This window comes from Haliotis asinina, chromosome 1, assembly GCF_037392515.1.
Source record: "Haliotis asinina isolate JCU_RB_2024 chromosome 1, JCU_Hal_asi_v2, whole genome shotgun sequence".
Classification (NCBI taxonomy): Eukaryota; Metazoa; Mollusca; class Gastropoda; order Lepetellida; family Haliotidae; genus Haliotis; species Haliotis asinina.
In genome coordinates, this window is record NC_090280.1 from 63,778,648 (window position 1) to 63,796,572 (window position 17,925).

The window sequence follows — 17,925 nt, forward strand, 5'->3', positions numbered from 1 at the left end:
GTAGCCAGCCAATATAGTCTCTGTCTATCGATTTATCTGTAGAATGCACTAATGTGGATTTGGGCGCTGTGTAAATATATAAATGTGTACACATACTGTTAAAATTAATACTCGAAAAACTGGTGTGTCGTGACTTCTTATCAATAATTACCAAATCAGTTACGACGGGACACGAAATGTTTTTCACTATATGCTACGGAAGATGTTCAATTTCAAAACACTCGAATACGTTTCGAATACGTTTATATGGCGGTTTCAATACTTCCAGTTGATGCCTTTGAAAACAACTGCTCTTTGTGCTTCTGAACAATAGTAAGGACATCATGCTTATGTTTAATAACTGATTCTTCTGTGTCCTGAGTGGAACACAGCCCAAAAGAAACACAAGGTACTCTATACATGCGGAAGCTCGCCAGGATTGCACTTGTTTGAAGACTCCGTTCCCTGCGAATACATATTCACTCAATAATGGCGGCAAGACTAGAAAGTCAACAATTGGAAGCTTGATAATACATTGATATTGAAAACATTCGAATTATTTTTGCAAGCCCTGACATGTACAGACATAAAGTTGCAATTGCATGCGTTTGTGATGACGACGGTCGTCTCTAATAGTCCTGGTGCAAGCTGAGTGAACCAGTCTGAAGCAGAATAGAGTATTAAGATATAGTTAGATCGAGGTCCATATTCAAACAATTATGCTTGACTTTTGGAACTTTGTTTGAAAAATATGCCCAGAATGATGGGCAATGAAGGCACACGACAGCTCGTGCAGAATGTACAATGCTTACTTCTTTGCCGGTGTCCTTTGTGTGTTTGGTCGTGCCAACAATTCCAATGGGTTGTTGAAAACATCGGTTAGTGTGTTTTGAACTTTGCCTTCGAAAACCGATATGGTATATCATGCTAACCTTGAATAATGGATTTTGCTGAATAAGGAATACCTCACAAAACACCATGATAAAGTATTGAACGCAGCTGCAGGCCTGGCAGGAACGGACAATGTTTACTGACTTGTATCTCTGTTCCTGTAGTTTTACTCGAATACATATTTACCCAGCAATTGAGAACAAGAAACGGCGCACGAGATGACAAAAGCGTCTAATTAACCGAACTATTCGTTTATTTCCTGCAGTACGCCTGTTTATCTGGACATTTTTCTGAATATTGTAATGACACCCAGATCTATGGACGTTGTTCACGTTTACTTGTACGTATCTGGTCATGTCCTTTTTGTTGGCTGCTCGTGGACTCGTTTCGAAAACTTGACAGGTTTGTAGAAACACAATGGTTCAATAATCGCTTTCCTGTTTGATATTGTTAAAGTATAATATTGCATGATGTAATGTTGGAATAATTCGCTTATATGTGTCTATTGTTCGCCCCTTGTCTAGCGAAGATATATAGTGTGCATAATTAGATAATGTTTCATAACATTGCTCCGTTTGATTGAAATTTTATACTCTTGCCACTATACTTTAAGTTATGGGTATAAACTATTTGGTATGTATCTACATTATTAAAAGACATGCTAATATGATTTTTGATTGTTCATATGACAATTTCTAACCTTAGCACCTCAAATTGTATGAATATTAAGATACTCACATTTAATACATCCGCGATGATATTCAAGAACTGTTGAAGGAGGTACAGTGGTTATACAAACTGAACATAACTGAAACAAACTGAAACATAATGAAAGACTTCCTTTTTCCAGCTGCAAGTGAAAAAGATATTTCATCAATTATTTCTTTACAGTGTCTTCGGGACTAGTATTTGGAAAAAATGAATTGCATCACCTATTAAACATGATGTCTCTCCATCCGGGCTCATCCTTAAGTTTTGTTGGAGATACATTGATGAGTAAGTTAATGTTTCTTGGTCCTTAAAAAGCTGAAGACTTATTTCTTGACTAAACAAAACATTATGTTATCTTTGATTGCATATCATTGTGTTCATTATCAGGGGCAATTTCGTTCACTCTATGTGCAGATAATTTTCCTCTTTTTTCTCTCATTGCCATTTTCTAGGAGGAAGAGATACGTATGACATTATTGAGGAGTGGACAGCACAGCATGGTGTAACTGTCATGTTCTTCCAAAGGCACACCTTTGAACAGAGTCTGACTGCCTTAATGGAGGAAACTCTCAAGAAGAACCGAATCAACATTCTTCGCAAATTGTTCAACTTTGTCGTCTTCTGTGACGGCATTGACAACTGCTTGTCAAGCATAACAGACATCGTAAGTTTAACGACTTACAATATTATTGAGATATTTTATAATACCTGGTTCATAAGATGGACATCACTAGCGTCTTCCACGTCTATATCCCCCAAACCACTGAAGTATAGAATTGTATACAATTGCTTAGATATGTACACATGTGCTTCTAATGTTAATTCACAGAATACAGTTTCGTTTTGTGGTTATTATACATTCATGATCTCTTCTATCTGTCACAGGCCTCCAGAAAAGACAAGGAACACGGACAAAGAATGCTGCTGCGTCATTTTTCGAAATGGCTTTTCTTCACAGTGGACCCGCCATTGTTATCAGAAGTACATACTGATCTGGACAATATAGCGATAGCAGTCAAGGTATTATACTATAAGAGGTAATCTGATATGAACCGGACATTGAACGATCTTAGCAACCACCATTGACAGATATGACAACATTGAACATTATTTGTTTTCTATAAGAAGTGTTTTACTTGTGTTTTCAGGAAAAGTGTATACCCAGGAGTTCCATTGTGAAAATCAGTACCCTCTTATGGAAGCCAAAAGGTCGAATATGGTCACCACTTGGCCACATAACAAATAACAGGGACATATGGCCTGAATTTGAAGGTCCACTCTTTCCCAATACTGCATACATGTTGAATGGAAGAAAACTGAAAATTGGTATCTTGGAGGTGAATAACTGCAACCATAGCTACGTGTTTAAATGCTTTCTGATATTTTGTATAGCATTACAGGGTTGTTACACCCTGTATAATTATACTGAACAATTCAATCAAATGGATTCACATGAAACAATGTCTCCAAGAAGAAACCTATCCAAATCTGCAGCCGCAAATTTTCTCGTGTGTTTGGTTAAAAGATGAACATAACGAACTGGTTTTAGAATACAAATTGAATTATCATGTTATGTACTCTTCTTGTCTGCAGTGGGAACAATTTTGCATGAAAACAGCTTCAGCAAATGGGTCCATTGTGTACACTCATGTCTGCAAAGATCTATTTGACAGCCTTGGTGACTATCTCAATTTTACGTACGTCTTATAAATAACAATTTTATTTGTTATTCTTTTGTCTGTGTGTTTGTTTGTTGTTTAACCCAATATTCCAGTTACATAACATTGGTCTGTAAATAACTGAATCCGGTGGTCAATAATATGATGCACGTAACGTTTATTTCCTATTCGTATGTCAATGTGTTGTTTAACGCTACACTCGACAATATTGCAACTACATGGCATTGATCTGTAAATAATCGAATCGGGACCAGACAATCCAGTGACCAACATTGTGAGCGTCGATCCATGTAACTGAGATACGATGTATCAACCAAGTCATCGAATCCGACCACCCAGTCTCAGTAGCATAGCTTCTGACGACAAACATGGGCCAAATCCAACCTGAATCTCCAAGGATCTTGTTAATGTTTTATTGCCAATATCACCATAGATTCAAAACAACTGGGCTAATGACGTGTGCATCGAAAAATAAACATTTGAATTAGTAGCAATTTTCTTAAATACTGTCCAGTCCCCTTTCACTGTCACGTCAAGTCACTTTCATCAAGTTTCTGCTATTTTCGATAACTGATATCTTTCTATTTAACTTCAGATATGAACTGATCGAACCACCTGACCAGTCTTGGGGTGAATTGAAAGAAACATGGAGCGGTCTACTTGGTATGGTAGAACGAAATGTAAGGAGGGAATGTACTGACTCGATCAGATTGCATGTGTAGATCCACTGGAACGTTACCCAGTCAGTCATTTTCACCTTGTTTGTTTTCCAGGAGGTGGACCTCTCTGGCATACCTTTCGGAATAAATCTCAAGAGAAGCAAGTCCTTCGCATTTTCTTCTGTTCTCTACAAATCCGAATGTGAAGTCGTCCATAGGAAACTGTCAGCTAATGACAACCACTGGACGTTGTTGGTGTCTGTCTTTAAGTGGGAAGTGTATGTATGCGGACTGCTGACAATGGCATGGTGCATAGGACTGTACATATTGCTGGAACGATACAGGATTGGAGAGCACACTGAGACTGCCAAGTTTCCTGCATGTCCTCCATCAACATCGAACCATGTCATGGCGGCTGTTCGTGTTCCGCTTTTTCAAGGTAATCAGATTTGGGGACAGTGTTTGCAGTCAAGCTTTGAGGAATTATCGTTGGTTTAATGTTCGGAAACATATAAAGTTTTAATAACTCTGAAGTACTGGGTAGTATGGTTAAATAATTGGGTGATTTTTCTAAATTTGTGCAAACTGCTGCCCTTAGAATTACTTAATACGTTTAAATGCGGCAAAACCCTGTCCACATCTGACAAAAATCTGATTTTAAAACAGATCGATAAAAATACACATCATTAGCATATGCTTATGATAAACTCACAAATACTGATGCATTCTCTTATAGTATCGTTACCTTTAGTGACTGAATCATACAGTCTTTGAGAAAAGGTCAGCGAGCCTACCACGCACCAAAGGAACGTCTCTCACACCTCGAAAGTAATTGACTTTTGGATTGGGATTCAGTCTCAGAGAGTATCATCACAAGTGTTCGAATCGCTTCTTCTATTACCTGTATGTGTAAAATGGATTGGCATACTAGAGCAAAATGCATTTAGACGAGTCTTGTTTGCTTCAAATGACGTTACAGGCTTCTTTTTCCTGGAATGGTCTTAACATTAACTATCTCCGGGTATCTGCCGCAGAAGTGAAAACTTGCACATGTAAATATAACATGAGAACACCATGCAACAATCTCTTATAACTACGGTAAGCCACAAGATTGAATTTTTCCAGTGTAGTATCGTGGGATGTTTATTTTGATGTAATATTAGCGCAAAGTCGTTTACCAGAAAGTATCTACTTATTAAGAGGACATCTATACAACGCATGACGGGAAAAGTCCACATACGACCATATCTCTGAATAACTGATATATGATCCTGAGGCCTTTTTAGCTGGAAAATGAAACATAAATGTATGTTATTGATTCTTAAAATATATTTTCTTGAATATGATACCGTATATTTATTTTAGATGCGATATTTTACGCAACACAATGCGTCATCCATGTATAACAGTTCAGGGGTTTAATTAGATATTGGAAGTGTAGGTACATGCCATATTAGTGTGATAAATAAAATGGGTATGTTTAACAGGTATTAATGTCCAATTTTAAGCCGAGACTATGGAGTATACATCGTAGCATTTTGTTGGCATAAAACTGCAACAGAAGCCACATTCTAGCACTGGTATATTTGAAACACGCAGAGACGACAGGAAAACGGATAGAATATCCAAGAACCTTGTAACCTGATTTCATGTAGCCACACATCGGCCAAAAGATGTTTATGTTTTTATTTATCTCTTATTTTAGGTACAAAAACATAACATTAGACAACATTCAAATGTTACCACACATCTGTCTACATAGTTTGGCACACATATTACAACAAATGTGGTACAATTACATGAAGAGATGGCATGTGTTCTCTTGATATTGTACTGTAACACTTTTTATGTTTCATTTCTGATCATATCTAAGTTTGGTGTACAAGTATATGTTTGTCTTTTAAGAAGAGTAAATTTACCAACTGTTATCAGGAGATTAAGGACATCGTTTACTTTTTCAGAGAATCCTAATATGATTTTCTTTTTATCGGTATTCAATGTCATATCTGTTTTGTTCTTATTCAGTTAGGAAATTTAGATTTTTGGACAGTCGCAAAAGAGATGAATTCCGCTTTCTGATGCATTTTTACATAAAGAGCATGACCTACTCTCTACATACCCATCTTAAAAGTAGGTTTAATGACAAGATTCAAAGCACTAAAGAATATGGGAACCTACATTAGGAATCTAAAATCTAAATTTGTATGAGCTCGAAATATATTCTTTTGATGTGATTTCCATTCTTTTTCACTTATATTTGTTTCAAGTCCATCTTCCCATTTCTTTTTATAGCTATATATAGCCTCCAGCCTTTCTTAGTTTTAACGATGTCTTCTATGTAATATGGAATAAATGGTAATTCAAGGGTTTTTTCTCCAAATGGTATGTTGTTTGTTTTATAATATTGTTTGACTGCTCTTTCTGGACTTGCCTACTATAAGAAGTTGGTTTTTAAATGATTTCTAGTTTGCTCATCTTTTTTTGTTATGTAGCGATTGTTCCATCCGTATCTAGCAAGTGATTTACTTTTATTATACCTATTTTAGCTCAATGTTGGTACACATTTAATCTATTTAATAGAATATGTTTATTGTGACATAAACATTGCGACAGAATATCATTGCAATGAACAACGTTTTCACTTTTCATTGACGTATAGAAACCCCAGGCTAAAAGTGCATCTTTCGAAAGCACTAAATGTTTCTTACTTCAGCAGGATATCTTGTTTGTTCTGTGAAAATTGTAGGAACACTGGCAGTCAATTTGGAATCGTTAAAAATATTCTTTTAAACCATGCAGTTATTTCAGCATTGATAGTTTGTTTTATGTCGGGCATTCTTAAACTGCCCTCCTCTTATATTTGTGAGACGACAGGAAAAAGGATAGGATATCCAGTAACCTTGTAACCTGATTTCATGTAGCCACCTCGGCCGAAATACATATGCATGTTGCCAAATATTAGTAACTGTTGAATTTCCCAAAATACTAACAAATACACCACTCAAAATCAGTTAAATAACTTACGATTTTTTAAAAAGAAATATATGCAGTAATATGAAAGTGTCAAATGCTTTTGAATCCGTTTGAGCAGCAAATTTAACCAAAAGAAACACTGCCTTCACAGGTTCCCTGCATCTCCCACGGAACATATCTGGCCGCATACTCTACGCCAGCTGGTGGATATTTTGCATCACCATTGTTGCAGTATATACAGGTAACCTGGTTGCAATTATATCAGTGGTGAAAGAAAAAATACCTTTTACTACGATGGACCAGCTTGCTGGAAATGAAGACTTCAAGATAATCATTCGTAAAGGATCATCTTATGAAGAAATGTACAAGGTTAGTACCGTCAATGGTTGTAAACGATGTGGCCACGTTGACTCCTTGTCAAACAGATGGGAGAGGCACACACGCGCGTAAGACTCGCAGTGGGGTTTTATGTGAATGTAATTTGATGTCACGGATGGAACACTAAGATCCTATATCCACAACCAACTTATATGAGCTGGTATCCAATAAATGTATTTTCCGACGTCTTTTCAGAATGCTAATGACAGTGTTGGTAAGAAAATCTGGACAAAGGTGTTGGCCACGCGATCTGCAAACATCCGAAACTCTCTGGATGAAGATCGTCACTACAAGATGCTCCTACAGTCTGGCTACTACGCATTGATAACCGGTTCAGTCACTATTGATAACATGGAAACTTCAATTAATAACTTACGAAGGATGAAATGTAGGACTGGTCCGAATTATCTCAGTCTCCCGTTTCCACTCAATTCACCTCTTGCAGAACTATTTTCAGACAAGTAAGTTCTAATGATATAAGTTCTATTGGTGTAATGTTATTACCCACCGATATATAGGCACGTGCAGATAGTTTCCATTTGTCATACTAATTGTGTTCTTCATTGTGTTCTGTCAATGATTATGAAATTATGAACACGGACAAATTGACATAAACAAAATTACAAAATAGTAAGATTCATACTCCCGTAAACGCAAACACATATTGAATCTGATATGAATCAACACTATGACAAATTTAAGTGTCTCTGTTTTCAGACTCATTCGTCTGTATGATAACGGTGTATTGGAAGCATTGACACAAAAGTGGTACAACACACAGCGTGAGGAATACGTACCAGCAAGGACGAAGATAGACATAAGTAACTTGCGGAGTGTATGGGTCATGTGTGTGTCAGGAATTACGTTCGCTTGTGTAATATTAGGACTGGAATGTTTCCGCAACTACTGCATCAAAAGCTGATTGTAAAATCGGCCGTAGTCACTACTGTTACTGTTGAACATAGACATATTAGAAGTTATCCGTCGGAGCATACCAAAGTAGACATTGCGTCAATACCAGGTCTTCGGTGACATGCTAAAGGGTATCCGAGAGTGTTAATCTAACCACTGACTATTTTCAGTTAAATAGGCAAAGATTCTGAGACTATAGATATGCATGTGTAATCTGCAACATATTGCACATTAACGCCCTTTTAATCTGTATGCATTTTCTAACACGATGTACAATCAACCACCTTCTAATCTGTATACATTTATTAACTGATACTTTGCCTCGGCAACCATATCTCCCTTTTATACTCCCTAAAGACAATTGCCGTCTACAGAACTACAGCTTGTCTCATATTGTTTCGTTGTAGGCGACCAGCCGTAATGATAGTGGAATGTTGCCAAACGCGGCTTAAAATCAAAGTCACTCATTCCTCGATTCCTGCTTCGCACAACCTAGGCATAATGATGACGATTCATAATGAGACAAGATTCACTTACAAAGTAGGAAGTTCTAGTTTAGATCGTGCATATATCTTTGCACATTTTATTCTTCATTGCACTTAGTATACCTTACGGTCTTACTGGTTCTTATCCAATGATGTTTAATGTGGAATTTGAGGTTGCTGTACAGCGACGTGTTTCCGCACTTGTTGTGCACCCGCGTATCTGTGTGTCCATGCGTGCTAATACAGAGAGAAATTTCATATTACCACCACTTCCTCTTTGATAAATGTACGTTATTCTTAGCAGATCCGGGTGGCCTTCTCAGTGAAAAATAAATAGCTGCATATTTGCCAAACTCCGCAAAACATTCAAGGACAATTTAAACCTACCACATTAGTTGGACATATGCTATTTTAACCTAACACTAGATTTGTCTACAATCGTTAACATCTGGCGTAAATCCAGTTAGGGTCCATGCAGGTAGCAAAGTTACTGTAATTCCTCATGGTCCCTAGAACGGTGATCTATCTTCAGCTGCGAATTATATAGCTAGCTTAACTGTCCTTCGTGGACAGGTTTTTATAATTTACATGTATTTATGGTCAAATTATAACTTGTTTTAGTCAGGGTATGGCTGAAGTATTGACGAAGTGACTTTCAACTCACTCACTCCGCGTTTCTATGGTTTCATTTAAGAACACAGTCATTCCAGTGGGGAAATTTACTCCCAAGTGCACTATAACCTTTATCACGACGTGAGTAATTGGATTAAACAAACCAGACTGTTGAATGAATCCTCATTCTGATTCAGATTACAGATTACATCAAAATATAATTATGTTCTCAGTTTGGTCAAGAGTGGGATATTAATATTAATACTTATTTATTAGAGTTATACCAACGCCCTTTCTGTGTTCAGGTTTAAGTTTCATGTTTAAGCTTTACATCACTACGAAAAACTGTTTCCGAAAGGGTGGATGAGGTCAGGGTAATTGTTAAAACGTACAAAACCAACTGGTTGTCTCGGACAGAATCTTGGTCAGCGAATGGAATAAAAGTTATACAACACTCCTCATGTTCGTAAGAAAAATATTTAAAACATCCATGTAATACAGTAGTGCAAATCTCTGCAATAATTACTGCTTTGAGAAATGCACGATGATCCAACTGAATTGCAAACAAAACAAGATGTCAACAACACTCTCAAAAGAGACGATTGTAGGATTCACATCATGTACTATACACAGAGGTAATCCCATGGACGTGAGCTTTTGTCAGTGCATTAACGTTGCATTGTAAATGTACATATACATTCAATACGCATATTTTAACTATGTGTCCGACATAAAATAAATCGATTAATGAAGGTGAAACTGATCTTGAGTACATTACTCTTACTGACAGTGTGCATTATTCTACAATTTATCTGTTGGCGTTTCGGGTAGGATCGTAGGTAAAATGCTGACCAGATACCTGACTTCCCGACCATGAGGCAGTAGCTTGAATAGGTACTAGGTACACAGCCATCTGGCAGTATATGTATGGTGTTATTGTTAAAAGCTTAATATGAAGGCTTTGATCGCAGCTCATGTTTACTTGTCTCATCTAAGGCTATGGTATACACCTTTGCTTCAACCAAATTGTTTCCCGCCTTATGGGAGCTGCTAGGTAGCTTAGTGGTTAAAGAGTTTGCCCTTCACGACAGAAAATCAGGTTCCATTCTCCACGTGGTTATAATACGTCAGTCCCATTGCTGTTGACACCGTTTCTATTTCATTAAAATATTGCTAAAAGCAACATAAACACCCACTCACCATTCTGCTCCTACTGTGCCCAGGATGAAGTCAAAGGACAAGACGACGATTGTTTGTAGTTGATCTTACCATTTACACACATTCGGTGGATAACTTCGTGGATCGTTTTGATGTTTGTGCAAAATTTAAATTACATACAACAATAATTATCTAAAGACGACATTCTCCCAGTGATGCACCAATTTACTGTATGTGATACATTTCCGGTGCGCATGTCACTCTAAATAGTTACTACTTCTATGTAAACGTGGCACACATATAAACAGAACATACTGTAATGCGACTCTGTCTATGTTTGAAACGATGTCACAGTAATGCGACTCTGTCTATGTTTGGAACGATGTCACTGTAATGCGACTCTGTCTATGTTTGAAACGATGTCACAGTAATGCGACTCTGTCTATGTTTGGAACGATGTCACAGTAATGCGACTCTGTCTATGTTTGAAACGATGTCACAGTAATGCGACTCTGTCTATGTTTGGAACGATGTCACAGTAATGCGACTCTGTCTATGTTTGAAACGATGTCACAGTAATGCGACTCTGTCTATGTTTGGAACGATGTCTCAGTAATGCGACTCTGTCTATGTTTGGAACGATGCCACAGTAATGCGACTCTGTCTATGTTTGAAACGATGTCACTGTAATGCGACTCTGTCTATGTTTGAAACGATGTCACAGTAATGCGACTCTGTCTATGTTTGAAACGATGTCACTGTAATGCGACTCTGTCTATGTTTGAAACGATGTCACTGTAATGCGACTCTGTCTATGTTTGAAACGATTGCCTAAATCGCTTAAATACACTGAAACACACTGATGTTCCCCGACGTTTTACATACTAGAATATTGCCAAAAGTGTCATCGATCATATGAGCCGATCTTCTTGTGCAAAACAGTATCTAGGAACCATACCTTTCAGGAGAAGTTTGTATGGCATTCCACTCACCTGGGTACGAACTGGCAGCAACCTATGTTAACGGTTTCACGTGGTCAGGCTATCCGGCTTGGATCACACCTGTCACCTATCCCACTTGCGTTAATCTTTGTCAATCACCGGTTTGATACTTTATCATAAAATATCAAGCTTACGAACAAAACATTCCAGTCCCTGTGAACTGAATGTGAGGAAACCAAGGGATATTGTGGCTTGACACACGACGATTGCAGCCTCCCCCAATAAATAATCCCCCAAACTTAAACAAAACTTAACCACAACATAAAGAACAAAAACCAACCAGACCACAGTTTACCGCATGCCGGCCGACACACACTAACCAGTATGTGCACTACCAGTCCAACCATCCACCAAAGGTGAAGAATGAATGAATATATATATCTACACTCACCAGGAGAGCAAAATCGCGAAGAAGAACTACAACATCTTAAAGCAGTGTTCATAAACCTCAATGATTCCCTACGTCAATTAGTCAACGGGACCATCGTATCAGCCCTCAAAACATTAACCATGCATGCAAGGCCAGAACCAGAACCAAACTATCTGTCCCCTACATTGTCAAGACCTCACACCAAACCAAACGACTCTTCCAGCAACAAGCGGATATACACATCACGTTCCCGTTCTCTGAACAGCCTACTGCAGGCCAACGGATGCAATCACACCAACAAAGGAAAACAAAACCCAAAGGGTGTGGTTTACAAAACTGACTGCAACTGTGGACAATCATATATCGGTCAAACATCAAGACCAATCAACACCAGAAGATCCGGGTAGTCTTCACCAACCCGTGCTTGTCATAAGAGGCGACGAACGGAATCGGGTGGTCAGCCGTATCTTAACTCCGTACATCGCTGCTCATTCTGCTGATCACTGGATTAGTTATAGACTCGATTCTTTACAGACCGCAGTTATATAGGTGGAATATTGCTAAGTGCGGCTTTAAACAACAAGCAAACGTACCCATAAATACATTTTTCGAAGGTACAGCAATATTCCTGTGTATTTAGTATGGGATGAAAAAATACAAAGTCTTTCTGTACATTTCAGTTGGTGACAGTTTACTCGTTGGCAACATAAGGTCGCTACTTTCATAATCCCGACTCGCCCATGTCTAATTTGTAAATCTAGACATTTTGGAGTGTAAAGTAAAGTAATGAGATCCGTGGAATTGCTAGGTCTCGGGTTAGGGTGTTCACAGCTGGGTCCTTTACCGTTGAGGATGCATCTACCAGATCCCTTGCAACTGTGGCGACCTATACATTGGAGAAACGCTGAGACCAATCAACACCAGAATGAAGGAACACCAGACCTCTTTCAGCAAACTCGACCAGAAATCGGCCATCTCTGAACACATTCTCAAGAACCCTGGACATTCAATCCGATGGGAGGACACTAGGATACTATCTACCAACAACAACAACTGGCGCCAAAGGAAACTGCAAGAAGCCATCGAGATCCGGAGACAGAAACCAGCAATCAACCGTGACCAAGGAGTGTACCTACCAAGTGCCTGGGACTTATTGATAAATTAATCTCATCTATCTGTGTACATTCTATCTATGTAATTCATGTATAGCCAATCTACCCGTGTACACCCTCATGTAGTCATGTACATCATCCTTAATCCCCAATCATGTGTTATGTAAACATCATCCACCATTGGCTTCCATCCTTATCCCCAATCAGGTACATCGTCCTTACCCCCTACCTGTGTTATGTAAACATATCCCATCATCTGTAATGTATTACCATTGGCTTCTATCATTGTTATCATAACTGTCGGGTTCCAATCAGCGCTTGTTTATACTGGCTTCCAGCTTTCGTTGATATAAATATAGCTCTGTACCCCATTCTCAATCACCTGATGAAGGAGTAAGCATTAACTCCGAAACGTTGTGTTCTCATATAAAGAAGTTGATATCCATAAAATCTTCACTCTTTTCCTCAATCATGTTTGAATGTCAGTTACCGAAGTTAGGGAATTAGACACATAGAAACACCATCAGCCGTCACCACAGGAATTGACTGGAGAGTATATGTCACAGTGTTATACGTCACATCAACTGCACCTACAATAGGTGATTTGTAGCTACTGTAGTAGATGGTGCCTTTATACAGTCTCATGTTCCAGGGGACGGCATTCAGTGTGGTTACCTCTGTACTCACATTGCTGGACACAGCCATCTTCATCAGTTTCTCAAGCAAGAGTTTACACCGTCAGCTATATGTTTACAGGAGACTTATCTAAAAGAAACTGATATTTGTGACTTGCGTCAATTCAATGCATATCACACTTTTTCACCACCGGGAGTGAGGGCAAATGGAAGATCTTCCATCCTTGTTAAACAGAATGTTATTCACAGCCATGTTATGCTCAAAACTAATCTCCAGGCTGTTGCAGTGCGACTTACGTTGCATGTTGCTTTTACAATATGCTCTCTGTATATCCCACCGTCTTCAACTCTTCGACTAGCTGATATACAAGCCCTCTACAATGAACTTCCTAAACCCTGTATTATAATGGGTGATCTAAATGCCCACAGCCCACTCTGGGGTGGTTCAACCACAAACACCAATGCAAGGGTAAGTTACTGGAGGATTTTATTTCAAAAAACAATTTATGAATTTTTAATGATGGTTCCAATACATACTTACATCCTGGCACAGGAACATATTCAGCCCTTGACATGTCAATTACTGATTCACACTTATTAAACGAATTTGAATGGTCAGTCCATGATGACCTCTGTGGTAGTGACCATTTCCCAACACTACTGACACCTGTAACCCCATCTGATGTTTCTCCATTATCGAGATGGATTTTCAAAAAGGCTAACTGGTCTTTATACGAAACGCTGTGTGTTGACAAACGTGCACTGGAAACTTTCAATAATGTTCCTGATGCCATAAAAAGTTTCTCTGATGAAGTAACTCTCATTGCTGACAAGTGTATACCAGGGTCCTCTTCAATTCCACATATTCGAAAACCATGGTTTAACGATACATGCAAACAAGGTAGAAGAGAACGGGAAAAGGCAGAGCACTATTTCACCCCATGGTGCATAATTTGAATACATTTAAAATTTTAAATGCTAAACAAAGTAAACGCCAATCTTGGCGAAATTATGTATCAAACATTAATTCGCGTACGCCAATATCTAAGGTCTGGAATATGATCCAAAAAATCACAGGGAAGGGTTCCAAATGTAGCATTCATCATCTTAAAGACGGAAACCAGTTGTTAACTGGTAGAAACGAAATTGCAAATAAACTTGGTGAAACTTTAGCAAAACATTCTTCTTCGTCCAATTATGACTCTGAATTCCAAAAGTACCAAAAACAGAAAGAAAAGAAATCTATTAATTTCAATTCAGATAATGGGCAAGATTACAATGAGGTATTTTCTATTGATGAGCTCTATACTGCTCTTGATCAGGCTCACGACACTGCTTCTGGAGCTGATAACATCCATTATCAACTCCTGAAACACTTACCGGAATCATTTTTGGAGACACTCTTACATATTTTTGATGACATTTTGACAACTGGAACTTTCCCTTCGTCATGGCGTGATGCTATAGTTGTTCCCGTCCTCAAGCCTGGGCGTGGATACCGATCCTTCCAATTATAGGCCCATGTCACTAACTAGCTGCGTTTGCAAGACCATGGAACGCATGATAAATAGTCAACGTGTTTGGTACTTGGAAACCAATAACCTCATAACAGATATACAATGTGGTTTCCGTAAAAACAGAAGTACCATCGATCATCTAGTGCGTTTGGAATCTTTTGGTAAAATGCCATAATTAATAAGCAACATGCAGTGTCAATCTTTTTTGATTTAGAAAAAGCATATGACACGACATGGAAACATGGGATTTTGAAAGAATTACATGACTTTGGATTACGAGGCCGTTTGCAGCAATTCATATCCAACTTTTTAAATGACAGGCAATTTCAAGTTAGAGTAGGTTCAACCCTGTCTGATCATTACAATCAGGATCAGGGTGTCCCACAAGGTCTGTCACATTATTTAGTATTAAAATCAACAGTTTATTAAAGGTTTTAAATGATTCAATTGATGGATCACTTTTTGTGGATGATTTTAATATTTCTTGTCGTGGGAAAAATATGCATACCATTGAACGTCAACAGCAGTTATGTTTAAACAAAGTAGATAAATGGTGTCTTGAAAACGGCTTTAAATTTTCTAAATCAAAAACTAGTTGCATACATGTTTGTCGTAAATACAAACCACATAAGGACCCTGAACTGTTCTTAAATGGCACTCCCATCAAAGTAGTCAAGGAGGCCAGGTTCTTAGGTCTGGTTTTCGACTCGCATTTAACTTTTCTTCCGCATATCAAATCCCTAAAGACTAAATGCCTGAAAGCACTTGATTTATTGAAAGTCGTGTCTAATTCAAAGTGGGGAGGTGATCAGACTACCTTCCTCCATCTATATCGATCACTTGTCCGTTCTAAACTTGATTATGGCTCCATCGTATGTGGTGGAGCCTGCAAAAGCAACTTAAAATTATTAGATTCTGTTCATCATCAAGGTCTAAGACTTTGTCTTGGGTCCTTTAGAACCTCTCCTGTTGACAGTCTATATGTTTCTATAAACTTGATTATGGCTTCGTCGTCTATTGTGGAGCCTGCAACAGCAACCTAAAACTATTAGATTTTGTCCACCACCAAGGTCTAAGATATTGTCTTGGGTACTTTAGAACCTCTCCTGGTGGCAGTCTCTACGTTGAGGCCGATGAACCATCTCTTACACAACGCCGTATAAAATTATCTTTACAATATATAACAAAGCTATACTCTAACGAAACTAAACCTGCATATAACTGTGTTTTCAATCCTCTCTACGAGGACTTGTACAACAAAAACCCTTCTCTTGTTCCACCGCTCGGGCACAGAATTAAACTCTTTCTTTCTTCGGCCGGCACTGAGCTGGAAAACATAGCTCCTTCCCGTCTTCTTTCTTCTCCTCCTTGGCAGTTGGTTAGGCCACAAGTTGACCTAACATTAACTACATTTAAAAGAAATCAGAAACTAATGAATTACAATACAAACAAGAATATAATCAATTGAAACATAAATATAGCAAACATAAATCCTTATTTACAGATGAGTCCAAGGACGGTGGCGCAGTGGCTTGTGCCACTGTCATTGGATCCAGAACAATATCTTCTAGATTACCAGATAATAGTTCTATTTTTACAGCAGAAGCTAGCGCCATATTAACAGCTCTTAAATATATTCAGAAACACCCTAGACATAAACAGTACATAATCTATTCAGACTCTCTTCGTGCCTTCAGGCTATTAAAAACCTATCATGTAAACATCCACTTTTAATAGAAATTATTGAACTTTATAAATATCTTGCGACTGGCCAATACGACATCGGCCTCTGTTGGTTACCCAGCCATGTTGGAATCTCTGGTAACACTTTGGCTGACCTTGCTGCTAAGGCAGCGCTGAACAAATCTGTGACACCAATTCATATTCCCTATACTGATTATAAAGCTACCATTAGATCTTACATCCATGATCTGATGCAGAAGAAGTGGGACACCCAGGTAGGTATCAATAAATTACATGCAATGAAACCATATGTTGGTTACACCTACTTGGGTTGTCGGTCCAGATTTGAAGAGGTCATTATACGACGATTTCGTATTGGTCACACTAGGTATACGCATGAATATCTTTTGACAGGTGAAGATCCTCCGTTCCGCATCCCTTGTGATGAAATAATCACGGTCAAGCATGTCTTGCTTGACTGTGTTGAATATTCCACCACAAGGGACAATTATTTTAAATCAAGAACTATGAAGGACCTTTTTAGTAAAGCAAGCTCTCATTTAATTATTGCATTTTTAAAAGAATTGAATTTATTGACTGACATGTAAATAAATAAGTATTTTATGATTGGAAGTTGAATTTGCAGCTAAGATTGTTAGTGGCTGTATCCTCGAAGGGGGTTGAAGTACCGTAAAATTATATTCTCCTCCTGAGAGGGTACGTAAGTTCCAGAACGATTTAAGTCAGATTTAATCTTCCACTTTTTTAATCGTAGAATATGTGTCATTTTAATTTGTGGCTAATCTTGCATACAGTCGCCAACAGCTGAGGTGATGGTGTAAATCCAGCCAGGGACCATGCAGGTAGCAGAGGTACTGTAAGTTCCCATGGTCCCTGGTATGGTGATCTACCCTCTGTTGTTGGCAATACATGGCCTTTTTTTATATTGTACTGTCCAAATAGTGATACTATCATTTTTTTAATTTTTTTAAAGTTTCCACGCTAGTTTTAATACTAACTGTGATAGTCTAGTGGTTTTACTGTCCTTCGTAGACAGGGTCTTCATAATATGCATATTTTTTCATTTTTGTCATGTATGTTCTCGTCACGATGTGGCTGCACAATTGCCGATGTGACGTTAAATATGAACTCACTCACTCACTCACTCAC

At 38.2% G+C, this 17,925-nt stretch overlaps 1 protein-coding gene across 1 annotated transcript; it reads left to right on the forward strand.

The window, feature by feature from the left end:
• The first annotated feature begins 2,092 nt into the window (after nt 1-2,092).
• LOC137274442 (probable glutamate receptor) lies at nt 2,093-8,192 on the forward strand. Its single transcript, XM_067807624.1, has 9 exons — nt 2,093-2,245; nt 2,467-2,601; nt 2,730-2,918; nt 3,175-3,278; nt 3,856-3,940; nt 4,034-4,358; nt 7,044-7,261; nt 7,466-7,731; nt 7,988-8,192. Exons 1-9 carry the CDS (start codon nt 2,093-2,095, stop codon nt 8,190-8,192), a joined length of 1,680 nt encoding a protein of 559 aa, XP_067663725.1.
• The last annotated feature ends 9,733 nt before the right edge of the window (nt 8,193-17,925 follow it).